Source organism: Acanthochromis polyacanthus, chromosome 12, assembly GCF_021347895.1.
Source record: "Acanthochromis polyacanthus isolate Apoly-LR-REF ecotype Palm Island chromosome 12, KAUST_Apoly_ChrSc, whole genome shotgun sequence".
Taxonomy (NCBI): Eukaryota; Metazoa; Chordata; class Actinopteri; family Pomacentridae; genus Acanthochromis; species Acanthochromis polyacanthus.
Window position 1 is genome coordinate 34,777,459 of NC_067124.1, and position 18,700 is coordinate 34,796,158.

The 18,700-nt window shown below is 39.8% G+C and overlaps 2 protein-coding genes across 3 annotated transcripts; both read left to right on the forward strand.

Moving 5' to 3' along the window:
• Positions 1-4,083: 4,083 nt before the first annotated feature.
• gra (granulito) lies at positions 4,084-16,782 on the forward strand. 2 transcript variants are annotated; one of them, XM_051956524.1, is made up of 9 exons: positions 4,088-4,224; positions 10,865-10,946; positions 12,076-12,268; positions 14,358-14,461; positions 14,552-14,601; positions 14,865-14,922; positions 15,062-15,168; positions 15,262-15,334; positions 15,969-16,782. In XM_051956524.1, the coding sequence occupies exons 4-8, from the start codon at positions 14,359-14,361 to the stop codon at positions 15,322-15,324; spliced, it is 381 nt and encodes a 126-aa protein (XP_051812484.1). In that variant the 5' UTR covers positions 4,088-4,224; positions 10,865-10,946; positions 12,076-12,268; position 14,358; the 3' UTR covers positions 15,325-15,334; positions 15,969-16,782. The 2 variants fall into 2 exon arrangements, 1 of the variants encoding a protein (XP_051812484.1); XR_007945377.1 differs by lacking the exon at positions 12,076-12,268 and having other exon boundaries at positions 4,084-4,224.
• Positions 4,220-10,660, forward strand: rbm12bb (RNA binding motif protein 12Bb). The gene is given in 3 exon segments (XM_022208345.2): positions 4,220-8,090; positions 8,365-10,022; positions 10,025-10,660. Coding segments are annotated over 2 exon segments (1,899 nt in total). The 5' UTR covers positions 4,220-8,090; positions 8,365-8,386; the 3' UTR covers positions 10,288-10,660.
• Positions 16,783-18,700: the final 1,918 nt, after the last annotated feature.

Consider the following 18,700-nt stretch of genomic DNA (forward strand, 5'->3'; position numbering starts at 1 on the left):
TCCAAGAGCTTTGAGCTAAGGAAGCCCCCTGGACCAGAGGTGGAATGCCCTCAAGCACCAAATAAAGATACTTATTGCTCCCTTGCTGAAGCACTTAGGAATGAATGGGATTAATTGAAAGATGCTGACACAAACATATATGAAATGTCATGATTCGGACACCAAATAAGACATTAATTGAGGATTGCAGAGAAAATCCTACCTACCATCCAGGATTTATACACGTGCAGACCTAGGAAACAACCAGTTCATGCTTTGGACACAACCTGTTCCAGATCCTCTCCTCTGGTAGCTGCTACAAAGCACTGATCTGCAAAACAACCAATCACAAAAACAGTTTCTTCCCTCGAGCAATCATTCTGATGAACAATTAAACCAGTTTTGAATGCCAGGCGCTACTTTTATTAATGCTGTTCTGTGCTCCACTGCGCCATCATCCGCCTAACTACCATATTTAAGAGCCAGCAATCCTGTAATTATTGTTAATACCGTAACTGCTTTAATTCCTGTTTAATCAGAGTCTGCACAATTTACGTATGGTTGTACAGTTGTACACAACAGCTTAACCTGTCATTTTTGTTTAAATGCATGGGCTTCTTTGGTATTTGTTCTATGTTTACACACATTTGGGCAATCGAACTGATACTGATATTACTGAAGACAGCAAAAAAAGAAAGGGGAACTACTTTAAATGCTGCTATAGCATGAGAAAGACTTACAACATGACCTAATAAACACGACTCTTACAAATACAGAACTGAGCACCTCAGCACTGCAAAAGGACTGGATTTGTTATATAATAGTAAACCATCCCAATAAATCATGCAAAAATATTCTACTACAACTATGTAATAAAGTTTTGGAGGGCAGGAAAGAGGGACACTGTTCAATTCCACAAACAAGGAAAATAATACACAAACCAAACCAAAAGAATAGCAGACCAATTACTTTAACCTCCAAAATATTTAAAATAACTGAGAAAATGATAGATGAAAGAGAGGATACATAGAAAAAAAGGAGGATACATATCTATAGCCAGAGTGGCTCTATAGGGGAGGAAGAAGTACCATAGCTTTATGTTTAGAACATGAAATAAGGAAGGTCCAAATAAACAAAGACAGTTTAATGACTGTCTTTTTATATAGAAGGAACAAGATATGATGTCAAGGGTCAGATATGTAAATGGATCAAGGATCAAGGAGACAAACTACAATATAAAATGACCGTTCAATAACATTTGTTGTTGATTAGAAAGTATAATAAGCCATTTATTATTCTCCATAATGATGCATGATTTATTCATGGCAATGGGCAACTGCATGATTTTACTTTTTGCAAATGATTTGGCCATATAAAAAAAGGAGGGGCAAATTGGAATTTCTTGTAAAACTACAGGAGACTAGATTATCATATAAATTGGGTTTTGAATTTCTAGTTGATAAGACAAAGACAGTGCTCTTTATAAGGAATAGAATTGGGAGTGTGGCAAGACTAAAACTGCACTATTAAGAACAGAAAAAAGTGAAATATTAAGTTGTAGGATTATGGTTTCATCAAATGACATTTCATGTTTTAGGGGAATTTCACCCGATTGTGGCAAAATGGCTCCACAGTGCCACCTGGAACATTTCAAACATTTACTCCGGCCAATGTGTGTCATCCAGAGTTATGAAATTTGGGGTAGGCATATGTAACTGGTCAAGACAACAAAAATGTAATTGACACCCATGCCCAAAAACCCACAAACAGGGTAACTCCAACAGAGCTGAAATTTGGCCAGGATGTACTGCAGGCATGGGTGATCGGAAGTTATGAAAATGCTCCACAAAAGTCTGAGGACGTAGAAATGGTGACCCCTGGAAATTTACAATTCGACATGAACCAGGAAATGCTGTGTAAGTGCCCTGAACATGCTCCAATCTGTCTCAGACTTTACATGTATGATCAATGTTCTGCCCTGATGACATTCACATGCTGATTTAAAGCCATAGTCATAGCGCCACCTGCTGGATGGAAGGAAATGCTCTAAAACTAGCCTGTACATGCTCCAATCTGCTTGAAACTTTACATGTGTGATCAGAGACCAATCCTGATCACATCCATAGGCCAAAATACATTCTCGGTCGCAGTGCCACCTGGTGGATGCATAGGAAAAGCTCTATGACTAGCCTGTACATGCTCCAATCTGCCTGAAATTTTACATGTGTGATCAGAGTCCAACCTTCATCACGTTCACAGTTCGACATGCACTCTCGGTCGAAACGCCACCTGGTGGACATGTATGGACTCGCCAACCAGCAAGGATGTGAGAACCCGTCCAACGCTGCTTGTAGCTTTAATTGCTTTTACTTTTTCACTCCATTTGGCTGCTATCTGTTTCAGGAGCCCGGCCAGACGGTTTATCGGCCCCGGCTCATGGCAGCAGTGTCGCTAATGGACTGGAGAGTAAAATAACAACAGCAAGAGTGAGAAAAAGCCCACAGCTGAGCGGCAAGTGTGAAGGTACAGAACACCTGGCACAGTGTGGAAAGCAGGAATTCATAATGCAAACTGCTGTTTTTTTTAAATCACCTGTTGAAAATGGAGAAAAGGAATGAAATAAAAATGAACCTCCAAACCTTTGGCCTCACGCAGATCAGGTGTGTTTGTTTACAGTATTTCTAAGCTTCTGTTGAAAAGCAGCGACGGGACTTTGTTCTCAATATTGGCAGCCATCAACTATGTGTTGAAAATAAGGCTGCTACATTGAGCAGTAAAGCCAAGAGCAGGGTCAAATGCTCTATAAGAGGAAGCTGGCACTGGAGACACCCAGGGGAAGCTTCCTCCTCTGCGTTCTCACCCCACCCCACCTTCATGCCAAACCTCTGTGACCTAGGCCAAGATCGATAATGCAGTTCAAAGAGAATGGACTGTAAATAGAGACGATGGATCCTGCCGAGGAGAAAGCTTTGACCACTGATGGCCTCCGACTGGAGCGGCAGCATCTGATCAATTCGAACGTCGATGGCTGTCAGTTCACTCATGACAGATTTTTAGATCGTGTCGTTGGAACTGTTGTGGAAATCTGGATGAGTTGCAGCAAAAACAGTCGAGGTGCAACAGTATTTATAGAAAGATAGATAGATCGATACTTTATTAATCCCGAGGTAAATTCAATGGAGCTTAAACCTTAACTGGTTTGTTTCACTGCCAAGACTGCTGAAAAAAAATGCATGTAGAAGAAAAACTGCTGAGCTGATACAGTGATTGAACGGATGAAGTCTCGGTATAATCCGTCCCTGCAGCGTAAATCTGAGCAAGATTTATATGTTTTTTTGAATGAGGAAACCAACCAGTTTTACACTTTTGTATAAACCACAATAATTTAATTAGCTAGTATATTTTTTCTGTCCTTTTTATTCCTTTTGTGAATAAATATAGTAAATTCTAGACATTTTGATCTCTCTGGTGGCAGTAATGCACAAATCTATTGTTTGCCAGACAACAATGAACCTATTGTTTCCATAAGGCCTCAATACCTGCTAAGTGTTTGAGGGGGCAGCACTGGGAACATCAGAGAAGGTGTGGAACAACGAGTATGGAAAGCCGAGTAAATTCCATGAGAGTACAGGAAGTGAAAGAAAATGGCAGTGTGCTGGCCACCAAAGTTAGTAGCCATCTTAAAGAAAAATGGGTAGATGTAATGCTTATTAACAATGATGACACCAAGAATTTTATTACAAAAACTGCAGTAGACAGAGATATAGCATGGAAAGTGGATATAAAGTCATGTATCAGTCTTAAATGTGGATTTAGTGGCAATCATGCAAGCACTTGGGTGGAAAACGTTAGTTCAGTAAAGGTAATTATGTGCACAGATGCTACTGCAGCGTGGAAAAGGGGAAACAGTTCGACTATGTGGAATGGTTTAATGTAGGAGCGTAATAATGCAAGGAATAGTAAACATATTACCAAAAAAGGGGGTAAAGCAACAGAGCTTAAAATCAAGATGTGTATTTTCGTCTCTGCTATGCGAGGATTTACCTTTGTCGATATAATTCCACAAATGGCCTGTGGGGGTAGCAGCACGCGTCTGCTGCGTCAGGTCCGCCGCAAGTGTCGTCAGCAGAAGAAGAAACCTTTCTTGACACACGAGACCGCGGCAGGAAGGAAGTTGAATTTAGCTGACCGGAGAATTTATCTTCCAATCTCATTGTTGCTCAAGAGCCTTTGCTTGCCTTTTGTGTAAGTGTTGTCGTTGGTGAGGAGCAATAACGTGGCGTTAATTACAAAGAATACGTCGGTATTCTTCGTCGGTCAGTGTTGTCCGCCGAATGCGCTAATGCTACAGGCCTAGCTTGGTGGCTACAAAGCTAACATTAGCTTGAGTCGACGTTTTGCTGAGCTTGATTTGGACGACAGAGGTGTTTGCAGAACTAGCTGAGTTAAACTGCACACAACGGGAATTTCAAATTGTGTATTTTTGGTCAGTTAACGTTATTGAATGATGTGGTTGGCGATGACATGCAGGTGTTATTTATGGGGACGCGGCTGCTGTGTACTGGGCTTTCCATTGTGCTTTTGCTTTGCTCCGCTTTGGGTGGCACATTTAAGTAAATTTGTCATTGCGGTTGATTTGTCTACGTGGATGGCGAGCATCGAGCTTTATTTGTGTGTTATGCAACTGATTTGCTGACAGAAAGTGATCATCTGTCAAGAACTCATTGCGTTACTACTCTGTACCATACATTATATCAATACAGTTGTTGTTTATCGTAGGTTGAAATGGGTTTAAAAGACGATTTCAACCCCTGAAATACCTTTTTATTTGTTCAAAAGGATTGCTGTCCCTACATTTCGACTGAAGTCTTATTCATGGATGGAAATTACTTTATTTAATTCATGTGGCTGATTCATTTAAAGACTGCAGGTGCAAATGAGGTAATATTTTTACTTTATGATGGTGAAATCCATCTATAAAGCATGTTAAACACAATATAAATGAGGATTTAAGATATATTAAACACATATAGGCAAAGCATCAGGAACAATACTATAGCATTTCCTAATTATCCTATATGTCAGGTTTGATCACAGAGTAAACTGCAAGCATTATTTTGGTCACAGTTATTCATTTATAAGGTTCACAAAGATACACTTTTGCCATTACCACAGACATTTATGTGTATGTGCACATTATGACAGTTTGATGCACTTAACCCTCGTGTTGTCCTGCAGGTCAAAATTGACCTGTTTTAAAGTTTGAAAATGTGGAAAAAAAACTAATATATATTTTCACAGTGAAACTTTTGATGTCCACTTTGTCAACATTTTTGGGAACATTTTTTGGTGGAAAAAAGAAGTGTTCTTAAAGAAAATATTACAAGTTTAACTGGTATACATGTAATCCCTTCAGATATTTTTCGGATTGTTTTGGAAGATTTTTACTTATTTTGTGAAAATATTTACAAGTACTTTCTTTCCAAATTTGTGGATTTTTTTTTAAAATGAAACTCTTAATAAATTATTGGAATTTTCTTCCTGGAGGTTTTGCAAATTTTCAGAAGTTTGGGGAATTTTTTTGCTGAATTTTTGGATTTTTTTTTTTTTTCAGACAAGGAAACTATTTTTTGGTGCCTGTAAATGAAGACAACAGGAGGGTTAAAGTAGCAGTAGATGTGTATGTAAATCAAGTGATGCAACTTTACCAGGAAACATGCAGTCTGTTTTTGACAGATGATCAATATTTGCATGATGCCTGCCACTCCTTTTTCTTGTTGAACGGTGGTGTTGTGATAAGTGGCTTGCAGGTGGCTAAAGTTTTGACAGTTGGTGGGGATGCTAGTTAAGGATGGTAATTAAAGGTTGTACAGTGTTTACAATACAGGAGTTGGTGTTGGTTGGTTTCATGTGTTGAGATTTATGGTCATCTCAAGTGTTGCATTGTGGCATCTGATGTTGCAGACCAGGAATGCCATTATGACCCATATTGTAGTGGTGATTCTTTCTCCTTATCTGGCCTCTTTATCGCTGCCTGTTTACAGGAATGCAGGCTTCTCACACACCCAGCTGAGAGAGAGAAAAGGACTTTGGATTGTCTTACTAAAATTGATATCAATGTAGTGTTTCAGTGGGCATTTGGCACCAGCACAGCATACTATTTGACTGCTACCCCTGCAGTCAACTTGCTGATGCTATCTCATCATCTACAGCTAGAATGGATGAAATTTTGATATTGTACACTTTAAATAAAGAAATTTAAAAAAAAATACAAATAGGAGAAAAATGTAACCACTTGTAGTCTATTCATTAGGGTACACAGATCATAGCACACCAAAGCAATTACAACATACATAAAGTATAAAGCAAGATTCACTTTAAATGATAAAAAAGCAAGGAAGGTGACCGGAGTGAACCTGCTGCACCACACTAAGGTTAAGATTCCTATTGGCTGGCCTGGACGGGGTAACACTGGAGAAGGACTGCGCATCCCGACGTCAAATTTGTTTGGCCTTAGAGCACGCTGTCGGGAGTGTGTTGCTTAGGTGGAGGACTCGGGGTAAAGACAGCTGCCAGTCTAAAGCCGTGGTGGAGGTGTGGATAGAGGGGATGAAAGGCTCGGGCAACCGCGGACTAGTGAACTTTGGAAAACCTGCTCGGAATCCACGCGGAGAGCCATGGAGGGCGAAACGGGTCCATCATCCAGGGATATGACAGGCTGTTTATGTGCCATGGAGGGGGCACGCTTGGGGTTTTTTAATGCATAAACTTTGCATTAACGTTATGTGCTTTCATGATGGTTTGCATCTGATATGTGAAACTGGAGCATTTGGTTGAAGTATTATTGCGGTTGAAATGTCTGTATAAGAACGTACAAGGAGCTCTGGTGATGACAGTTTTATTTAAGCGTTTCAGTTTGTACCAAGGAGGAAAGGATGCTTTGGCCAGAGGACAGTTAAAAGGCATGAGAAAAAGGGCTCTGTTGCTATCAGATGGAGCAGGGTACCAGTCTCTGGAAGAACAAACTACCGCTGGGGAGTAGATTTACAAACTCTGTAATCCACAATCTTGTGTTACTGCTGCCATGAAAGGAATATCTTGGAAACGTGGCTGGAGGAGTTAGAACAAGGCTGCAATGGAGAGGAGGAACCTGTAGGAGGGACAACATCCTGGTTCCTGTGGGGGTTGTTTTCCCCATCAGAAATGTGGTGTGCCTCATGGAGAAGTCTGTCCAGTCAGAGGAAATGTAAATGTTCACTGTGAAGTTAGTTCAAGTATAAAAGAAAAGCCAAGTCATAGTAAGATTTGGTAAGGAATGCTGGTTTGTTCTGTGGTAGGTGAAACATCTGAATATTTCACTTAGTCAATCAAAACAGTTTCAAAAATATCACCAGAGCTACAATTGGTTGCATGTTTTGGCATAATTGTACCAGTAATGCAAGTAGTTGTTATTTATCCTAAACATGCAAAACCAGTGGCATTGTTAATGAACAGACTGTGACACCCGTGTGATTCTTGTTTAGAGATTAATGTTGTAGATGGATCGCTTGGTGCTTTCCAGCTTGTGGTTGCTGAGTGACACATTTGGAATTATTGCGTTGGGATCAGAGTTGGTAGTATAAAAGCAAATATAAATGGCATGTAGATAGTTTCATACTTTGTTGGCTGAATTGGTTTAAATACTTGTTGGAAAACTTAACTTTAAAAAAAAGCATTTTTTTAATATACTGGTACAAATTGTTCCAATGGATTTTCAAAATTAGTGGAGAGTCTTGTGTGGAGCTTGATTTTTAAAGGTGGAGTCTGAGATTCTGGATAAAAGGTTCTTGATAGTTACATATTATATTTAGATATAATTTGGCAGATTTCTTGTCATTCAATTTTTCCTAAACTGCGTAGAACATAAACTTGTATGAGTGCAAACATGCTTGGGACATGCAGGGATGGTGGTGTGCAGATTGTTCTAAGTTTCTCATTTCCAGAGCCAGAGTTGTGCACAAACACTGGATTTCTTTTTCAGCACACAGAACAGACAACTAGTGGAACTTGAGGAGATATTCACACATTTTAACAAACAGTGAAGTAAAAGTTTGGTCGGAAAGTGGGTCTTGGTTAGTATTTAAGATTTTTCCTTTCGCTGTCATGTCATGCTGAAGGACAGATGCCTTAAGTTTATGTTGTGTTTTGACATGTCACCAAATTTTACTTTGCAGTCTTGTGTGTTTTGAAGGTGGCTATTACGGGCATTGATTGGAATGGTTTTTCTTGTCTCTGATGCCCTTCACTTTGCATTCCTATTCAAGTTTCTTATTGGAATGTCGGGAAATGGCCGAGCTAGAGACGCTCTGTTGGAAATAATATTATTCTATACCCTTCTGTCTACAGGTGCTGTTGTTTTTGAGACATCATGGTGGTCGTCATCCGTTTACAGGGCCTGAGAGTCACAGCGGGTACTGAGGATATTCGCAGGTTCTTCACTGGCCTCAAAATTCCAGACGGAGGGGTGCATATAATTGGTGGGGAGCGAGAGGAAGCGTTCATTCTCTTTGCCTCAGACGAGGATGCAAGAAGAGCCATGACACGGTCGGGGGGCGTCATTAAAGGTGCACCTGTCACGTTGCTGCTGAGCAGTAAAACAGAGATGCAGGCCGTGCTTGAAAGAAGCACCAGAATTGCAGAGCTGGAACAAAAGAGGCAACTTGAAGAGAACACCAGAACTGCTCAGAGATCTGCCGACCCTGAAGTAGGCAGGAGATCAGGTAGCAGATCGAGGTTTACTCCTCCATCCCAGCACCAGAGGGCTTCAAACGACGACGACTTCACGTGCTTGTTTCTAAAAGGACTGCCTTTCACTGTGACCGAAAAGGAGGTCTTTGACTTTTTTGGTGGTTTACGCGTTCTCGAAATTGTCTTGTTAAAAAATCGAGATGGCTCAAACAATGGGAATGGTCTCATCAAATTCGCAACAAGAGAGGATGCAGCGGAAGGCTTGCAGAGGGATAGGCAATACATTGGATCGAGGTATATTGAGGTCTCCACGACAACGATCAATGATTGGTGTCGAGCAACTGGTAGACCGCCGATGGCTGTCAACAGGAACAACAACTTTGAAAGGGGGAGATCACCTCTGCGCAATCAGAGGAATCCACCACATCGTGTAAGGTCACGATCACCTTTGGCCAAGAGGCATGCTGCTCCCTCAGACAACGAGTACTGTGTCATGTTGGAGAACCTGTCCTTTGCAGTGGAAAAAGAAGACATAAAGCAGCTGTTTCATAATGCAAAGCTGGAGGACGACCAGATCCTGCACTTAAATGACAGCGAAGGGAGAAGAAGTAGATCTGCGTTTGTACTGTTCAATAATCAGCGTGATTATTGTGAGGCTTTAAGTTTTGAGGAGAGACAGTTTTTAGGTCGATTGATTTACACCCGTCCAATATCGAGAGAGAACATGATCACCATCTTGGAGACTCAGAGTATGGGTGTCCGACCGCCCGGAAACTCAGAGAGGTTTCAGGAGAGGCCTCTCCATCACCCCAGTGCTTCTTATGACTCTGAGAAAGCCTGCGTATTCATGCAGAACCTCCCATTCGATGTGCGAAAGATTGAGATCATGGATTTCTTCCATGGGTTTAATGTTGCAGAGGTGCGCGTGCTGCACGACCACAGAGGCGCCGGGGTTGGAAAGGCTGTGGTTCTTCTTGGGTCCGAGGCAGAGGCTGCGAGGGCTCTCTCTCTCAGTGGACGGCGGTTTCTGGGGTCAGAGGTTGTACTGAAGTGCATTTCACGCTCTCAGATGCAGCAGTTGAGTGCCGAGCCTCCGGTGGGGCAGGAGCCACCGCCAAGAGAGGAGCGGTACTTGGGGAGGAGCGAGGCGTCCTTCCCCTCTGGTGACGCTTTGTACTCCGACTATAGGAGTCCTCATGATCATAATATGCCGATGGCTGACGCACCAGGTCCTTTCCATGGAGGCTTCGATTATGAACCTCATGCAGTCGACCCTTATTCTTCACAGGACAAGGGTAATGGAGATCGTGGCAGCTATGACCCCCAGTGCAGCATTTTGATGGTCCCACATGTGTACAGTTAGCCAACTTGCCATTCCAAATCAGAAGCGAGGAGATCTATGATTTTTGCTACGGATACCACATCATACCTGGATCTGTGTCACTGCAGTATGAGTCGAATGGGAAACCTAAAGGCCAGGCCACTTTGGTGTTCGAGTCCCGTCAGGAGGCGTTAACGGCTATCAGGGAGCTAAGTGGAAGACCAATAGGTCCTAGAAAAATACAACTACTGCTTGTGTGAAAGTGTCTTTGGGTTTCATGGCAACTGATGTGTCCTGAGTGCGCAATGGACAAATACACGATGTTGATTGAGACATAGATGATAAATGAGACACAACTGTCTTTTCATGCTTCCTTTTTTATTTTTAGTTAAACTAGCATGGCTTTATGATTGTGAGTAAAGTGAATTGATATTTTTTTATTGCATTTTTTCATTGTGATTAGGCAATACGTTGACTAAATCTGGGGTTTGTTTGTGAATACTTGAAGTTTGGTTTGCTGACTTACATATTTCTGTTGAATTCAGCTTGTAACTGAGAAGCACTGCAGCAAAATTCTTTTCTTTGTTCCACAACATGTCTGTTTGTAATAAAAACACTGCGATGTGACTTAAATTATCGCCTTTTTTCACTCATTTTTCACCTCAGTTCAAAAATAGTTGCTTTCTGACATGAAGCTCCTGTTACTGATTAGATTTAAGAATTAATCATTGTTTCTGTGATTGTATATTGTGCTATTATATCCAGTGTTTGCCTTTTGTAAAAATTGATTGTAGAGAAAGATGTAAAATTGGATCACTGAGAATTTGTTTATTTCAGATATTGAGGTCACTTCTTCTCTCTGACATAAAGATGGTTCAGTGCCAGCTGCAGGTTTGGATGACATCCTGTCGAACGCCTGGTAAGAAACAGGGTTGCACTGAAAGCTGCACAGACACAAAATTATGCGTCATGTTAGTAGAGCTTGAACGAAAGTTGTGAAACTGACAGAATTAATGTAATGAATGATCCAATATAGCAGAGTATGGTCTGTTTTATCAGCCTCTATCAATGACTATCGAAAAGCTATTACTAGTTTGAATGTGGGGAGTTTTAGCATTTTTTTTTAACCTCAGTGATGACACGAATAGGATTTGAATGTGTTGTGTTATTTATAATCGGAGAAATTCTACCAAGTAAAACCTGTTTTTTTTCCTAGTTAAGATAAATATTGATGACAGACATGAAAAATAACTGGAAATAATAGATCGGGTAGTTTTTTTTAAAAACTGGGAGTAAACATAATCAGCCAGTATCTACAATAAGATTATTCATGGACTGCTTTCAAATTTGTTAAAAGGTTGAATGTCCATAGTTTGTTTCTATTGGACTTCTAAAAATAAAGTCAAGCCCAAAATTATTGATGTCCCTGCCAGATTTTAATTTATTGTGGATTTTTTCCAACTAAAAGATGTCTTCTGGCTGGAAATGGTAAAAACAAGTGGCAAAAGACAGTATGACATATTTCTTGAAGCTTTATTTCCTATTTATAATAAATATATTTCTATTGAAAATGCCATGTCTAAAATTATTCATATTACATAATTCATACAATTCTTGTCAGTGCAGGGTTATCTTTTGTCTTCCTAGCAGCCCTCAGATTTGTCACTGTGAAACTACTTGTACTTTTTCTTGATGCTTTGCATTGTGGCCACTAGACCTTGAAAACATTTGATTATGTCTTAATAGTGTTTTCCCGTCTTGTGAGCAGACACAGTGAGTCACTGAGCACTTTGGCTTTAGCCATGAATTGCATCTTAACTAATACTACCTAGAGAACTACTGCATGAGCTATTCTCAGTTTATAGAGCATTATAATAATGTAGAGCATGGTAGAAATTACAAAGGCTACTTGCATTAAGCTGCATTGTCTCAAATATTAGTGAAATTTCATGGAGTATGAATAAATTTGGATGTTGCATTTTTTATAAAAAATATTGAAAAGAACAGCTACAAATAGTCCTACCATCTCTTGTCACTTGTTTATTTAGGTTGCCGCCAGAAGACACTTGCTGGCAAATAAAAATCCACTCTACGAAGTTTTGAATGACTGAGTTACCGGATGTGCTAGTTCCAGCTTTTATTTTGAAAACCGGAAACAAAGTGTATGGCTGGACCAGCTTGACACCGCTGAGGTGAGCAGGGAGAAAACCACGCTGAGAAGAATTAAGTAGAAAAAAACAGGTAATATTCATGAAATATCTTTATCATGTAAAGAAAAGGCGTATACCGAAAGTAGCTTTGCCTCTATGAGTTGTTGTTGCAGCGTTGCTAGCTAAAAATGATAGTTTAGCTCAGTTTAAACTCCTGCATCATTTTCCAGTTGAGGTTTCCATCACTTTCAACTAGTTCAGACTCGTTTTAAAAGGTTTTCGAGGATTACTACCTAACTTGCCACACTATTAAACAGTGATTCCTAAACGTTAAACTGAACCGCTAGTGCAACCGTTAGCCGTTGCCTTCCCCAGATTTCTGCCATTAAACGCTGTGATGAGCAACAGGAGGGTGACACCTATTTACCAAAGTTACCCATTTAATTCACAATTAAACGATGGAAGTTTTTTTTTTTAACTAGTTGTGTTCACGGATTATTGAGTTAGGGGAGGTTAACTTACAGTTAAGCTAAAGTTAAGTTTGTATGTGTAAACTGTAGCATCTACAGTTAGCTAGCTGCTGTGCTACCTCCAGCCATGGTACAGCACAAGTCACTAGCATGTTTCTGATGCATTTATGTTTTCTGCAGGACGCTACTTAAATTGCTAGCTAGTTTATGTAGCATACTTATCATTTATGCAATTTTAAAGTGATTACTTGTGTGCTCAGAATCAGGAAAAATCAGTTAAAGCCACACATTAAAAAATATCCATAGTCCCTACATTCTATTAAATAAGGGTTCTAAGTATTTCTCACATGTGGCCTTAGCTGTGGCTCACCAAGCTTAATTGTAATATTAAAGCAACACAGTTAAGCCTTTAATTATTTATACCCATCACAAATTTTGATTCGCTGGGATTTTGTATTTGTTGACTAAGTTTATTCTGGTTGGAAATGACCCAAACAAGTGGTATAAAGAACAGTAAAGCATTGTGGTAGAGATGTTAGATATAATTAAACTAGTTCAAAGGGGTTTTTATGTACATTTTTACAAAAAGTGCAATTATAATCAATATTAATGCCTTTATTTTTCACCATCTCAATCAATAGTCTGTGTGTTTCCACTAGGATTTTGTTTCGCTCGTCTTTGTGTTGATCTCCAGTTCTTTAGGTTCTTTTCTCTACGTCTTTATATATTTTACAAACAATGCTGTGCCCCAAATCATCCATCCATCCATTCTCTATACACCGCTTTATCCTCACTAGGGTCATGGGAGGTGCTGGAGCCTATGCCCCAAATCATTCATATCTTTTCTCAGATAAGCATCATGGCTCTTGTTGGCCACCACATGAATCAAGCACTTCATGTCTATACTAATAAGCTTCAAATGAAATTTGGGACGACTTCTTTTTTTTTTTTTCCTGATGCTGTGTTTTGTTTTGTTTTTTTGGACAAACTTGCATTTGGAGTCCTTATTGGTCTGCATGAATGAAGATTAACCTTATTGTAATGCTACCAGAACTACTCGCATACATCAGGATGCTCTTGGTGCCGATCCTTCTATCCTTGTTGATGTCTCTAAGATTTTTCACAGTGTTGGACTCCTTGTACTTCTTCATTATGCTCTCACTGCAGCTTCTGGCACTTTCACATGACTTTATAGCCTTTAAACTTCTCGTGAGCGGCCACGATAGACATTTGTTTCTTAGTGATACAGACTTATAGCGAGCTTAATTAGCTCTTTGGATTCAAATATGACTTGTAATTGACTTGTAGCTGACTAGAGAACTGCCGCTTCAGCTGTTAAAATGGTATAGCGGCTGCATTTTCTCAAATATTTGTGACAATTTCAAGGTGGATGAACACTTTTGCACATGAAACTTTTAGTAACAATTCAAACAGTTAACTTTACCATTCATTTACATATAAAATGCAACGTCTCATCTTTTTCCCCCAATTTTATGCCATTTCCAACCAACAGAAACCTATTGATCAAATAAAAAAGCATAAAAAGTCAAAATCTAGCATGGGTATGAATAATTTTACACTCAACTGTATATTGAAAGATTATTAGCTGATGTCTGCTTCTGTTAGTGAAAACACTGCTCAGTATATGTATAACAAGCAAGCCCTGTTGAAGGCAGTAGTTTAAACACATTTGAAACTCAATAATTCCAGGATGGAGGTGTCAAGAAGAAGAGTCCTCCAAAAACACCTGGAGCCAGCGAGACCTCTGCGCCGCTGCATCCCCGCTGAGATGGGTGACTACTCGGCTCTACCTGGTCAGCCACACTGGATCAAATGATCAGTCGGGAAGGTTTTATTATTCATATTTAATGTTGTTCATATGAGAATCCTATCACCTCCTTTAGAGTCCCAAATAAATGCTGCTGCGTGTGCACAGAAACTGATAGATCATGAGGTAAGAAGACAATTTATTAAGATCAACACAAGCTTGTTAACGATTATTCTAGCAACAGGATTTTTTAAAGTATTTCCCAGATGCCAAGGAGAAGGCTTCAGATTGCCTACAAATAGTGTTAAAGTTGTGTTTATAGAAAACTACCAGCTTGATAAAATACTTTAAGAACGATATGAATCATCAAAATGGTTGCATAATTGAATATTTAGCATATTAAGGAGTTTTTCCCTCAAGCTTTTTGTCTTATATTTTGCGCCTGGTAGACAAACATCGGCATTGAGCAATTCTACGAGATCGTCAACCTCCACAAACAGAAAAAAGGTAAAACACAAAATGTTTTTTATTGACGCGTGCTTCAGATCATCCAGAAACACTTACTGTCATGCTTACAATAAGGACAAGTATTACATTAGTGGAATTTGCCTGATTTTAACTCCTATACTGTTGCTTTAATTTGTAGCTAGAATATCTTACACAAGGGATTTTTTAATCGCTCTGGCCAGTTGTCCCGAATCCAGGAAGAAGCCAGAATTCTTGCCAGAGCATCCAGTAGTCCTAACCGAGGCAGTAAGTTGTGTGCTTTGTATTAAATTTTACCGTAAAATGTGAGTTAAAAGATCAAATTAGTAAGAAATGTGCTGGGATGTTTTATCATAACAGAGAGATCCTGGGAACCTGAGGCTTCTTCAAATGAGGTGGAATGGTGAAAAAGAAGAAGTGTGAGCTTAAAGAGGTAGTGTATGCTTCAGTGTGGGGTTTTTTTCAGCTGTAAAGGAAATCATATGATTGAATTATAGTTTGTGTTAACATTTATATCAAGTTCATTTAAAAAAATCTGTCGATACACCATCTAACGTTTGAAAGACTCATCCTAAATCACATATTTTACCTTCTTACTTGCCGTGCGTACTTTAACCGCGTTCATAAAGTGTTGTTGTGTCTCATGCAGTTTGCATACAGTTGGGAGTTGCTGCTTCGTCATAAAATTGCACCTTAAACTTTGACCGTTTTGCTCATATATCCGTCGCAATCTGCAGTGTGATATTACCTGTCGTATCTTCTGCTTCTTAGAGGATTGAGGGTCATGTTGCACAGAAAATCATGCTTGCTTTCTGGCACATTTCATTTGACTTACTATGTACTGTTACATAATTCGTTCTCCTCTTCCTTTTGAAACTGTAGCACATTAAATCATCTAGATTATGGTGTGATTGACCTGCAAACTACTCTTTAAAGGCTTTTTACTCACAAAAGTTGTACGTGCTTAAAGCGAAGCGAAGATGTTTGGATTTCATTTTTGTGTTGCCTTGATACAATGAACACAAACAGTATAAGAAATAATTTGTCGATTTCTTTTCTGTTTCTAGGATGACAGAAAGGCTTCACTTCCCTTAGAGAAATTTGCACAGGTCTTATTGTGTACTGCTGAGAGTGTTTGTGTTTTTTCTTGTTGTTTTTCTTTCAATTTAATTTAACTTTTTTTTAATTTGCACACATTTGCCTGATTACTGTTGCTGTGATAGTATTGCTTTTCTGCTTGGTGATTTTGTTTGCAGTGAAATATTTCTCTTGTATAAAAAAAAAATATTAATGGATACTTTTTGACTGTGGTGCCGATGTTTCATTTAAAGAGTCAGCAGTGGGATTTGGGAGGGATGTGCAGATTTGTTATTACTTACCAACAGTGAAAATCGTGTTAGTTGGAGCTACAGGAGCGTTGGGATTTAACATGTCTTACTGAATATCTTAACAAAACCTGCAGTAAATTAAAATTAAAGCATGCTTGTAGTGACAAATTCACTGAAAACCATCACTCAACGATCAGTTGTGTTAAGTATTTTTTCATTTTTCTGCTGTTTTTTGGCATGCACCTCATTTTTTTATCACCCCATGCAGCCTCAGCCAGGAACTGTTTGAAGTGGGAACCCTCAGTTAACCCCTCTGAGTCGCATACGCAGCATCAAAGGGGCGATAGAGTTTGCAGATGATTGGTTAACGTAGCATTTAGCACCTAAAATGCAGATTTTCCTTGAGGGGTTGGAGGAGAAAACAAAAAAATCCGCATGGAATAAATATTGGACTTGTGGTTTAGCCTTAAATTATTCATACCCATGCCAAATTTCTTATCATCCTTCATGAATCTTTTGGTTAAATGTGCAATAAATTAAGATTTGACATGTACCTATATGAATCATTTTGAGCATAAACATGCATACAGATTGTGACTGAAATTTATTTTGCTGCACAAATACTATGAACACGGTTCATTTCAGACTCTGACTGTATAAACACTTCATAATTTAACAGTTCAGGTTATTAATGTCAATTTTAGGATGTTTTTTTTTTACAATATGGAACCTCTAACAACTAGCACATACTTAGTTCTAAATGTGTTTACTTCATGTATGTGCTGTCTATATATGACATAAACAATACTCATTCAATAATCCATACAACATTCATTATACACTGCTCAAAAAATTAAAGGAACACTTTGAAAACACATATTTCAATGCGGGGGAAAAACAAACTGGATATTTACATTGATATGGACTGGTTAATGTGCTTGGAATGAAAAGATGCCACATTGTTTGATGGAAATGAAAATTATCAACCAGGAGGGCTAAATTCAAGACATTCCAAAATCAAAGTGAAAAACTGATGTGGCAGACTGGTCCATTTTCTGAAATTCGTTGGCAGCAACTCAAAACAGTACTCAGTAGTTTGCATGACCTCCATATGCTTGTATGCAGCCTGACGATATCGGGACAAGCTCCGAATGAGACGATGGATGGTGTCCTGGGGTATCTCCTCCCAGAACTGAAACGGGGCATCACTGAGCTCCTGGACAGTCTGAGGAACAACCTGGTGGTGTCAGACAGAACAAAACGTATTGGATTTAGGTCAGGTGAGTGTTGGGGCCAGTCAATGGTCTCAATTCCTTCATCCTCCAGGAAGTGCCTGCATCCTCTTGCCACTTGAGGCCAGGCATTGTCGTGCACCACAAGGAACGTTGTCTAGCCTGTAGAGGTCTGTACGTCCCTCCATGGATATGCCTTCTCAGACCATCACCGACTCACCACCAAACTGGTCATGCTAAACCATGTTATAGGTAGCATAATGTTCTCCATGGCGTCTCCAGACCTTTCCATGTCTGTGACATGTGCTCACGATGAACCTGCTCTCATCTGTGAAAAGCACAGGGCGCCATTGGCAGACCTGCCAATTCCTGTGTTCTATGGCAAATGTCAACCGAGCTTCACGGTGCCGGTCAGCGAGCACAGGGGCCACTAGAGGATGTCAGGCCCTCCAACCACTCTCATTACATCTCTTTCTGATTGTTTGGTCAGAGACATTCACACCAGTGGCCTGCTGGAGGTCATTTTGTAGAGCTCTGGCAGTGCTCATCCTGGTCCTCCATGCACAAAGGAGCAGATCGCTGTCCTGCTGATGGGTTGAGGACCTTCTGCAGCCCTGTCCAGCTCTGATTGAGTAACTGCCTGTCTCCTGGAATCTCCTCCATGCTCTTGAGACTGTGCTGGACAACACAGCAAACCTTCTGGTAATGGCATGTATTGATGTGCCATCCTGGAGGAGTTGGACTGCCTCTTCAACCTCTGTAGGGTCCAGGTATCGCCTCATGCTATCAGTAGTGACAGTGACACTAACCAAATGCAAAACTGTTGAAAAACAGTCAGAAAACATTAGGAAGGGAAAAAAAATGTCAGCGGCCTTCACTGATAAATTCATTCCTGTTTTGGGGCTTGTCTCAGTGTTACCCCTCTAGTGCACCCGTTGTTAATTTCATGAACACCAAAGCAGCTGAAGCTGACTAAAAACCCCTCTTTTACTTACTTGACCAGATCTGTCTCCCACATTTGACTGATTTGATGCAATACTTAGATTAAAAAGTGTTCCTTTAATTTTTTTGAGCAGTGTATATGGCAGTGTTCTTAAGTGGGGGATGACTTACCCCAGTTTAACCTGCAGTTAAGAGTGAAAGGGAGCTCTGATAGTAGGTTTGAGTGTTTAAAAGTTCACACATCATCATCAAACTGCAATTATAAGCAGCTGCTAGGAATTACAATGCAGCTGGTTT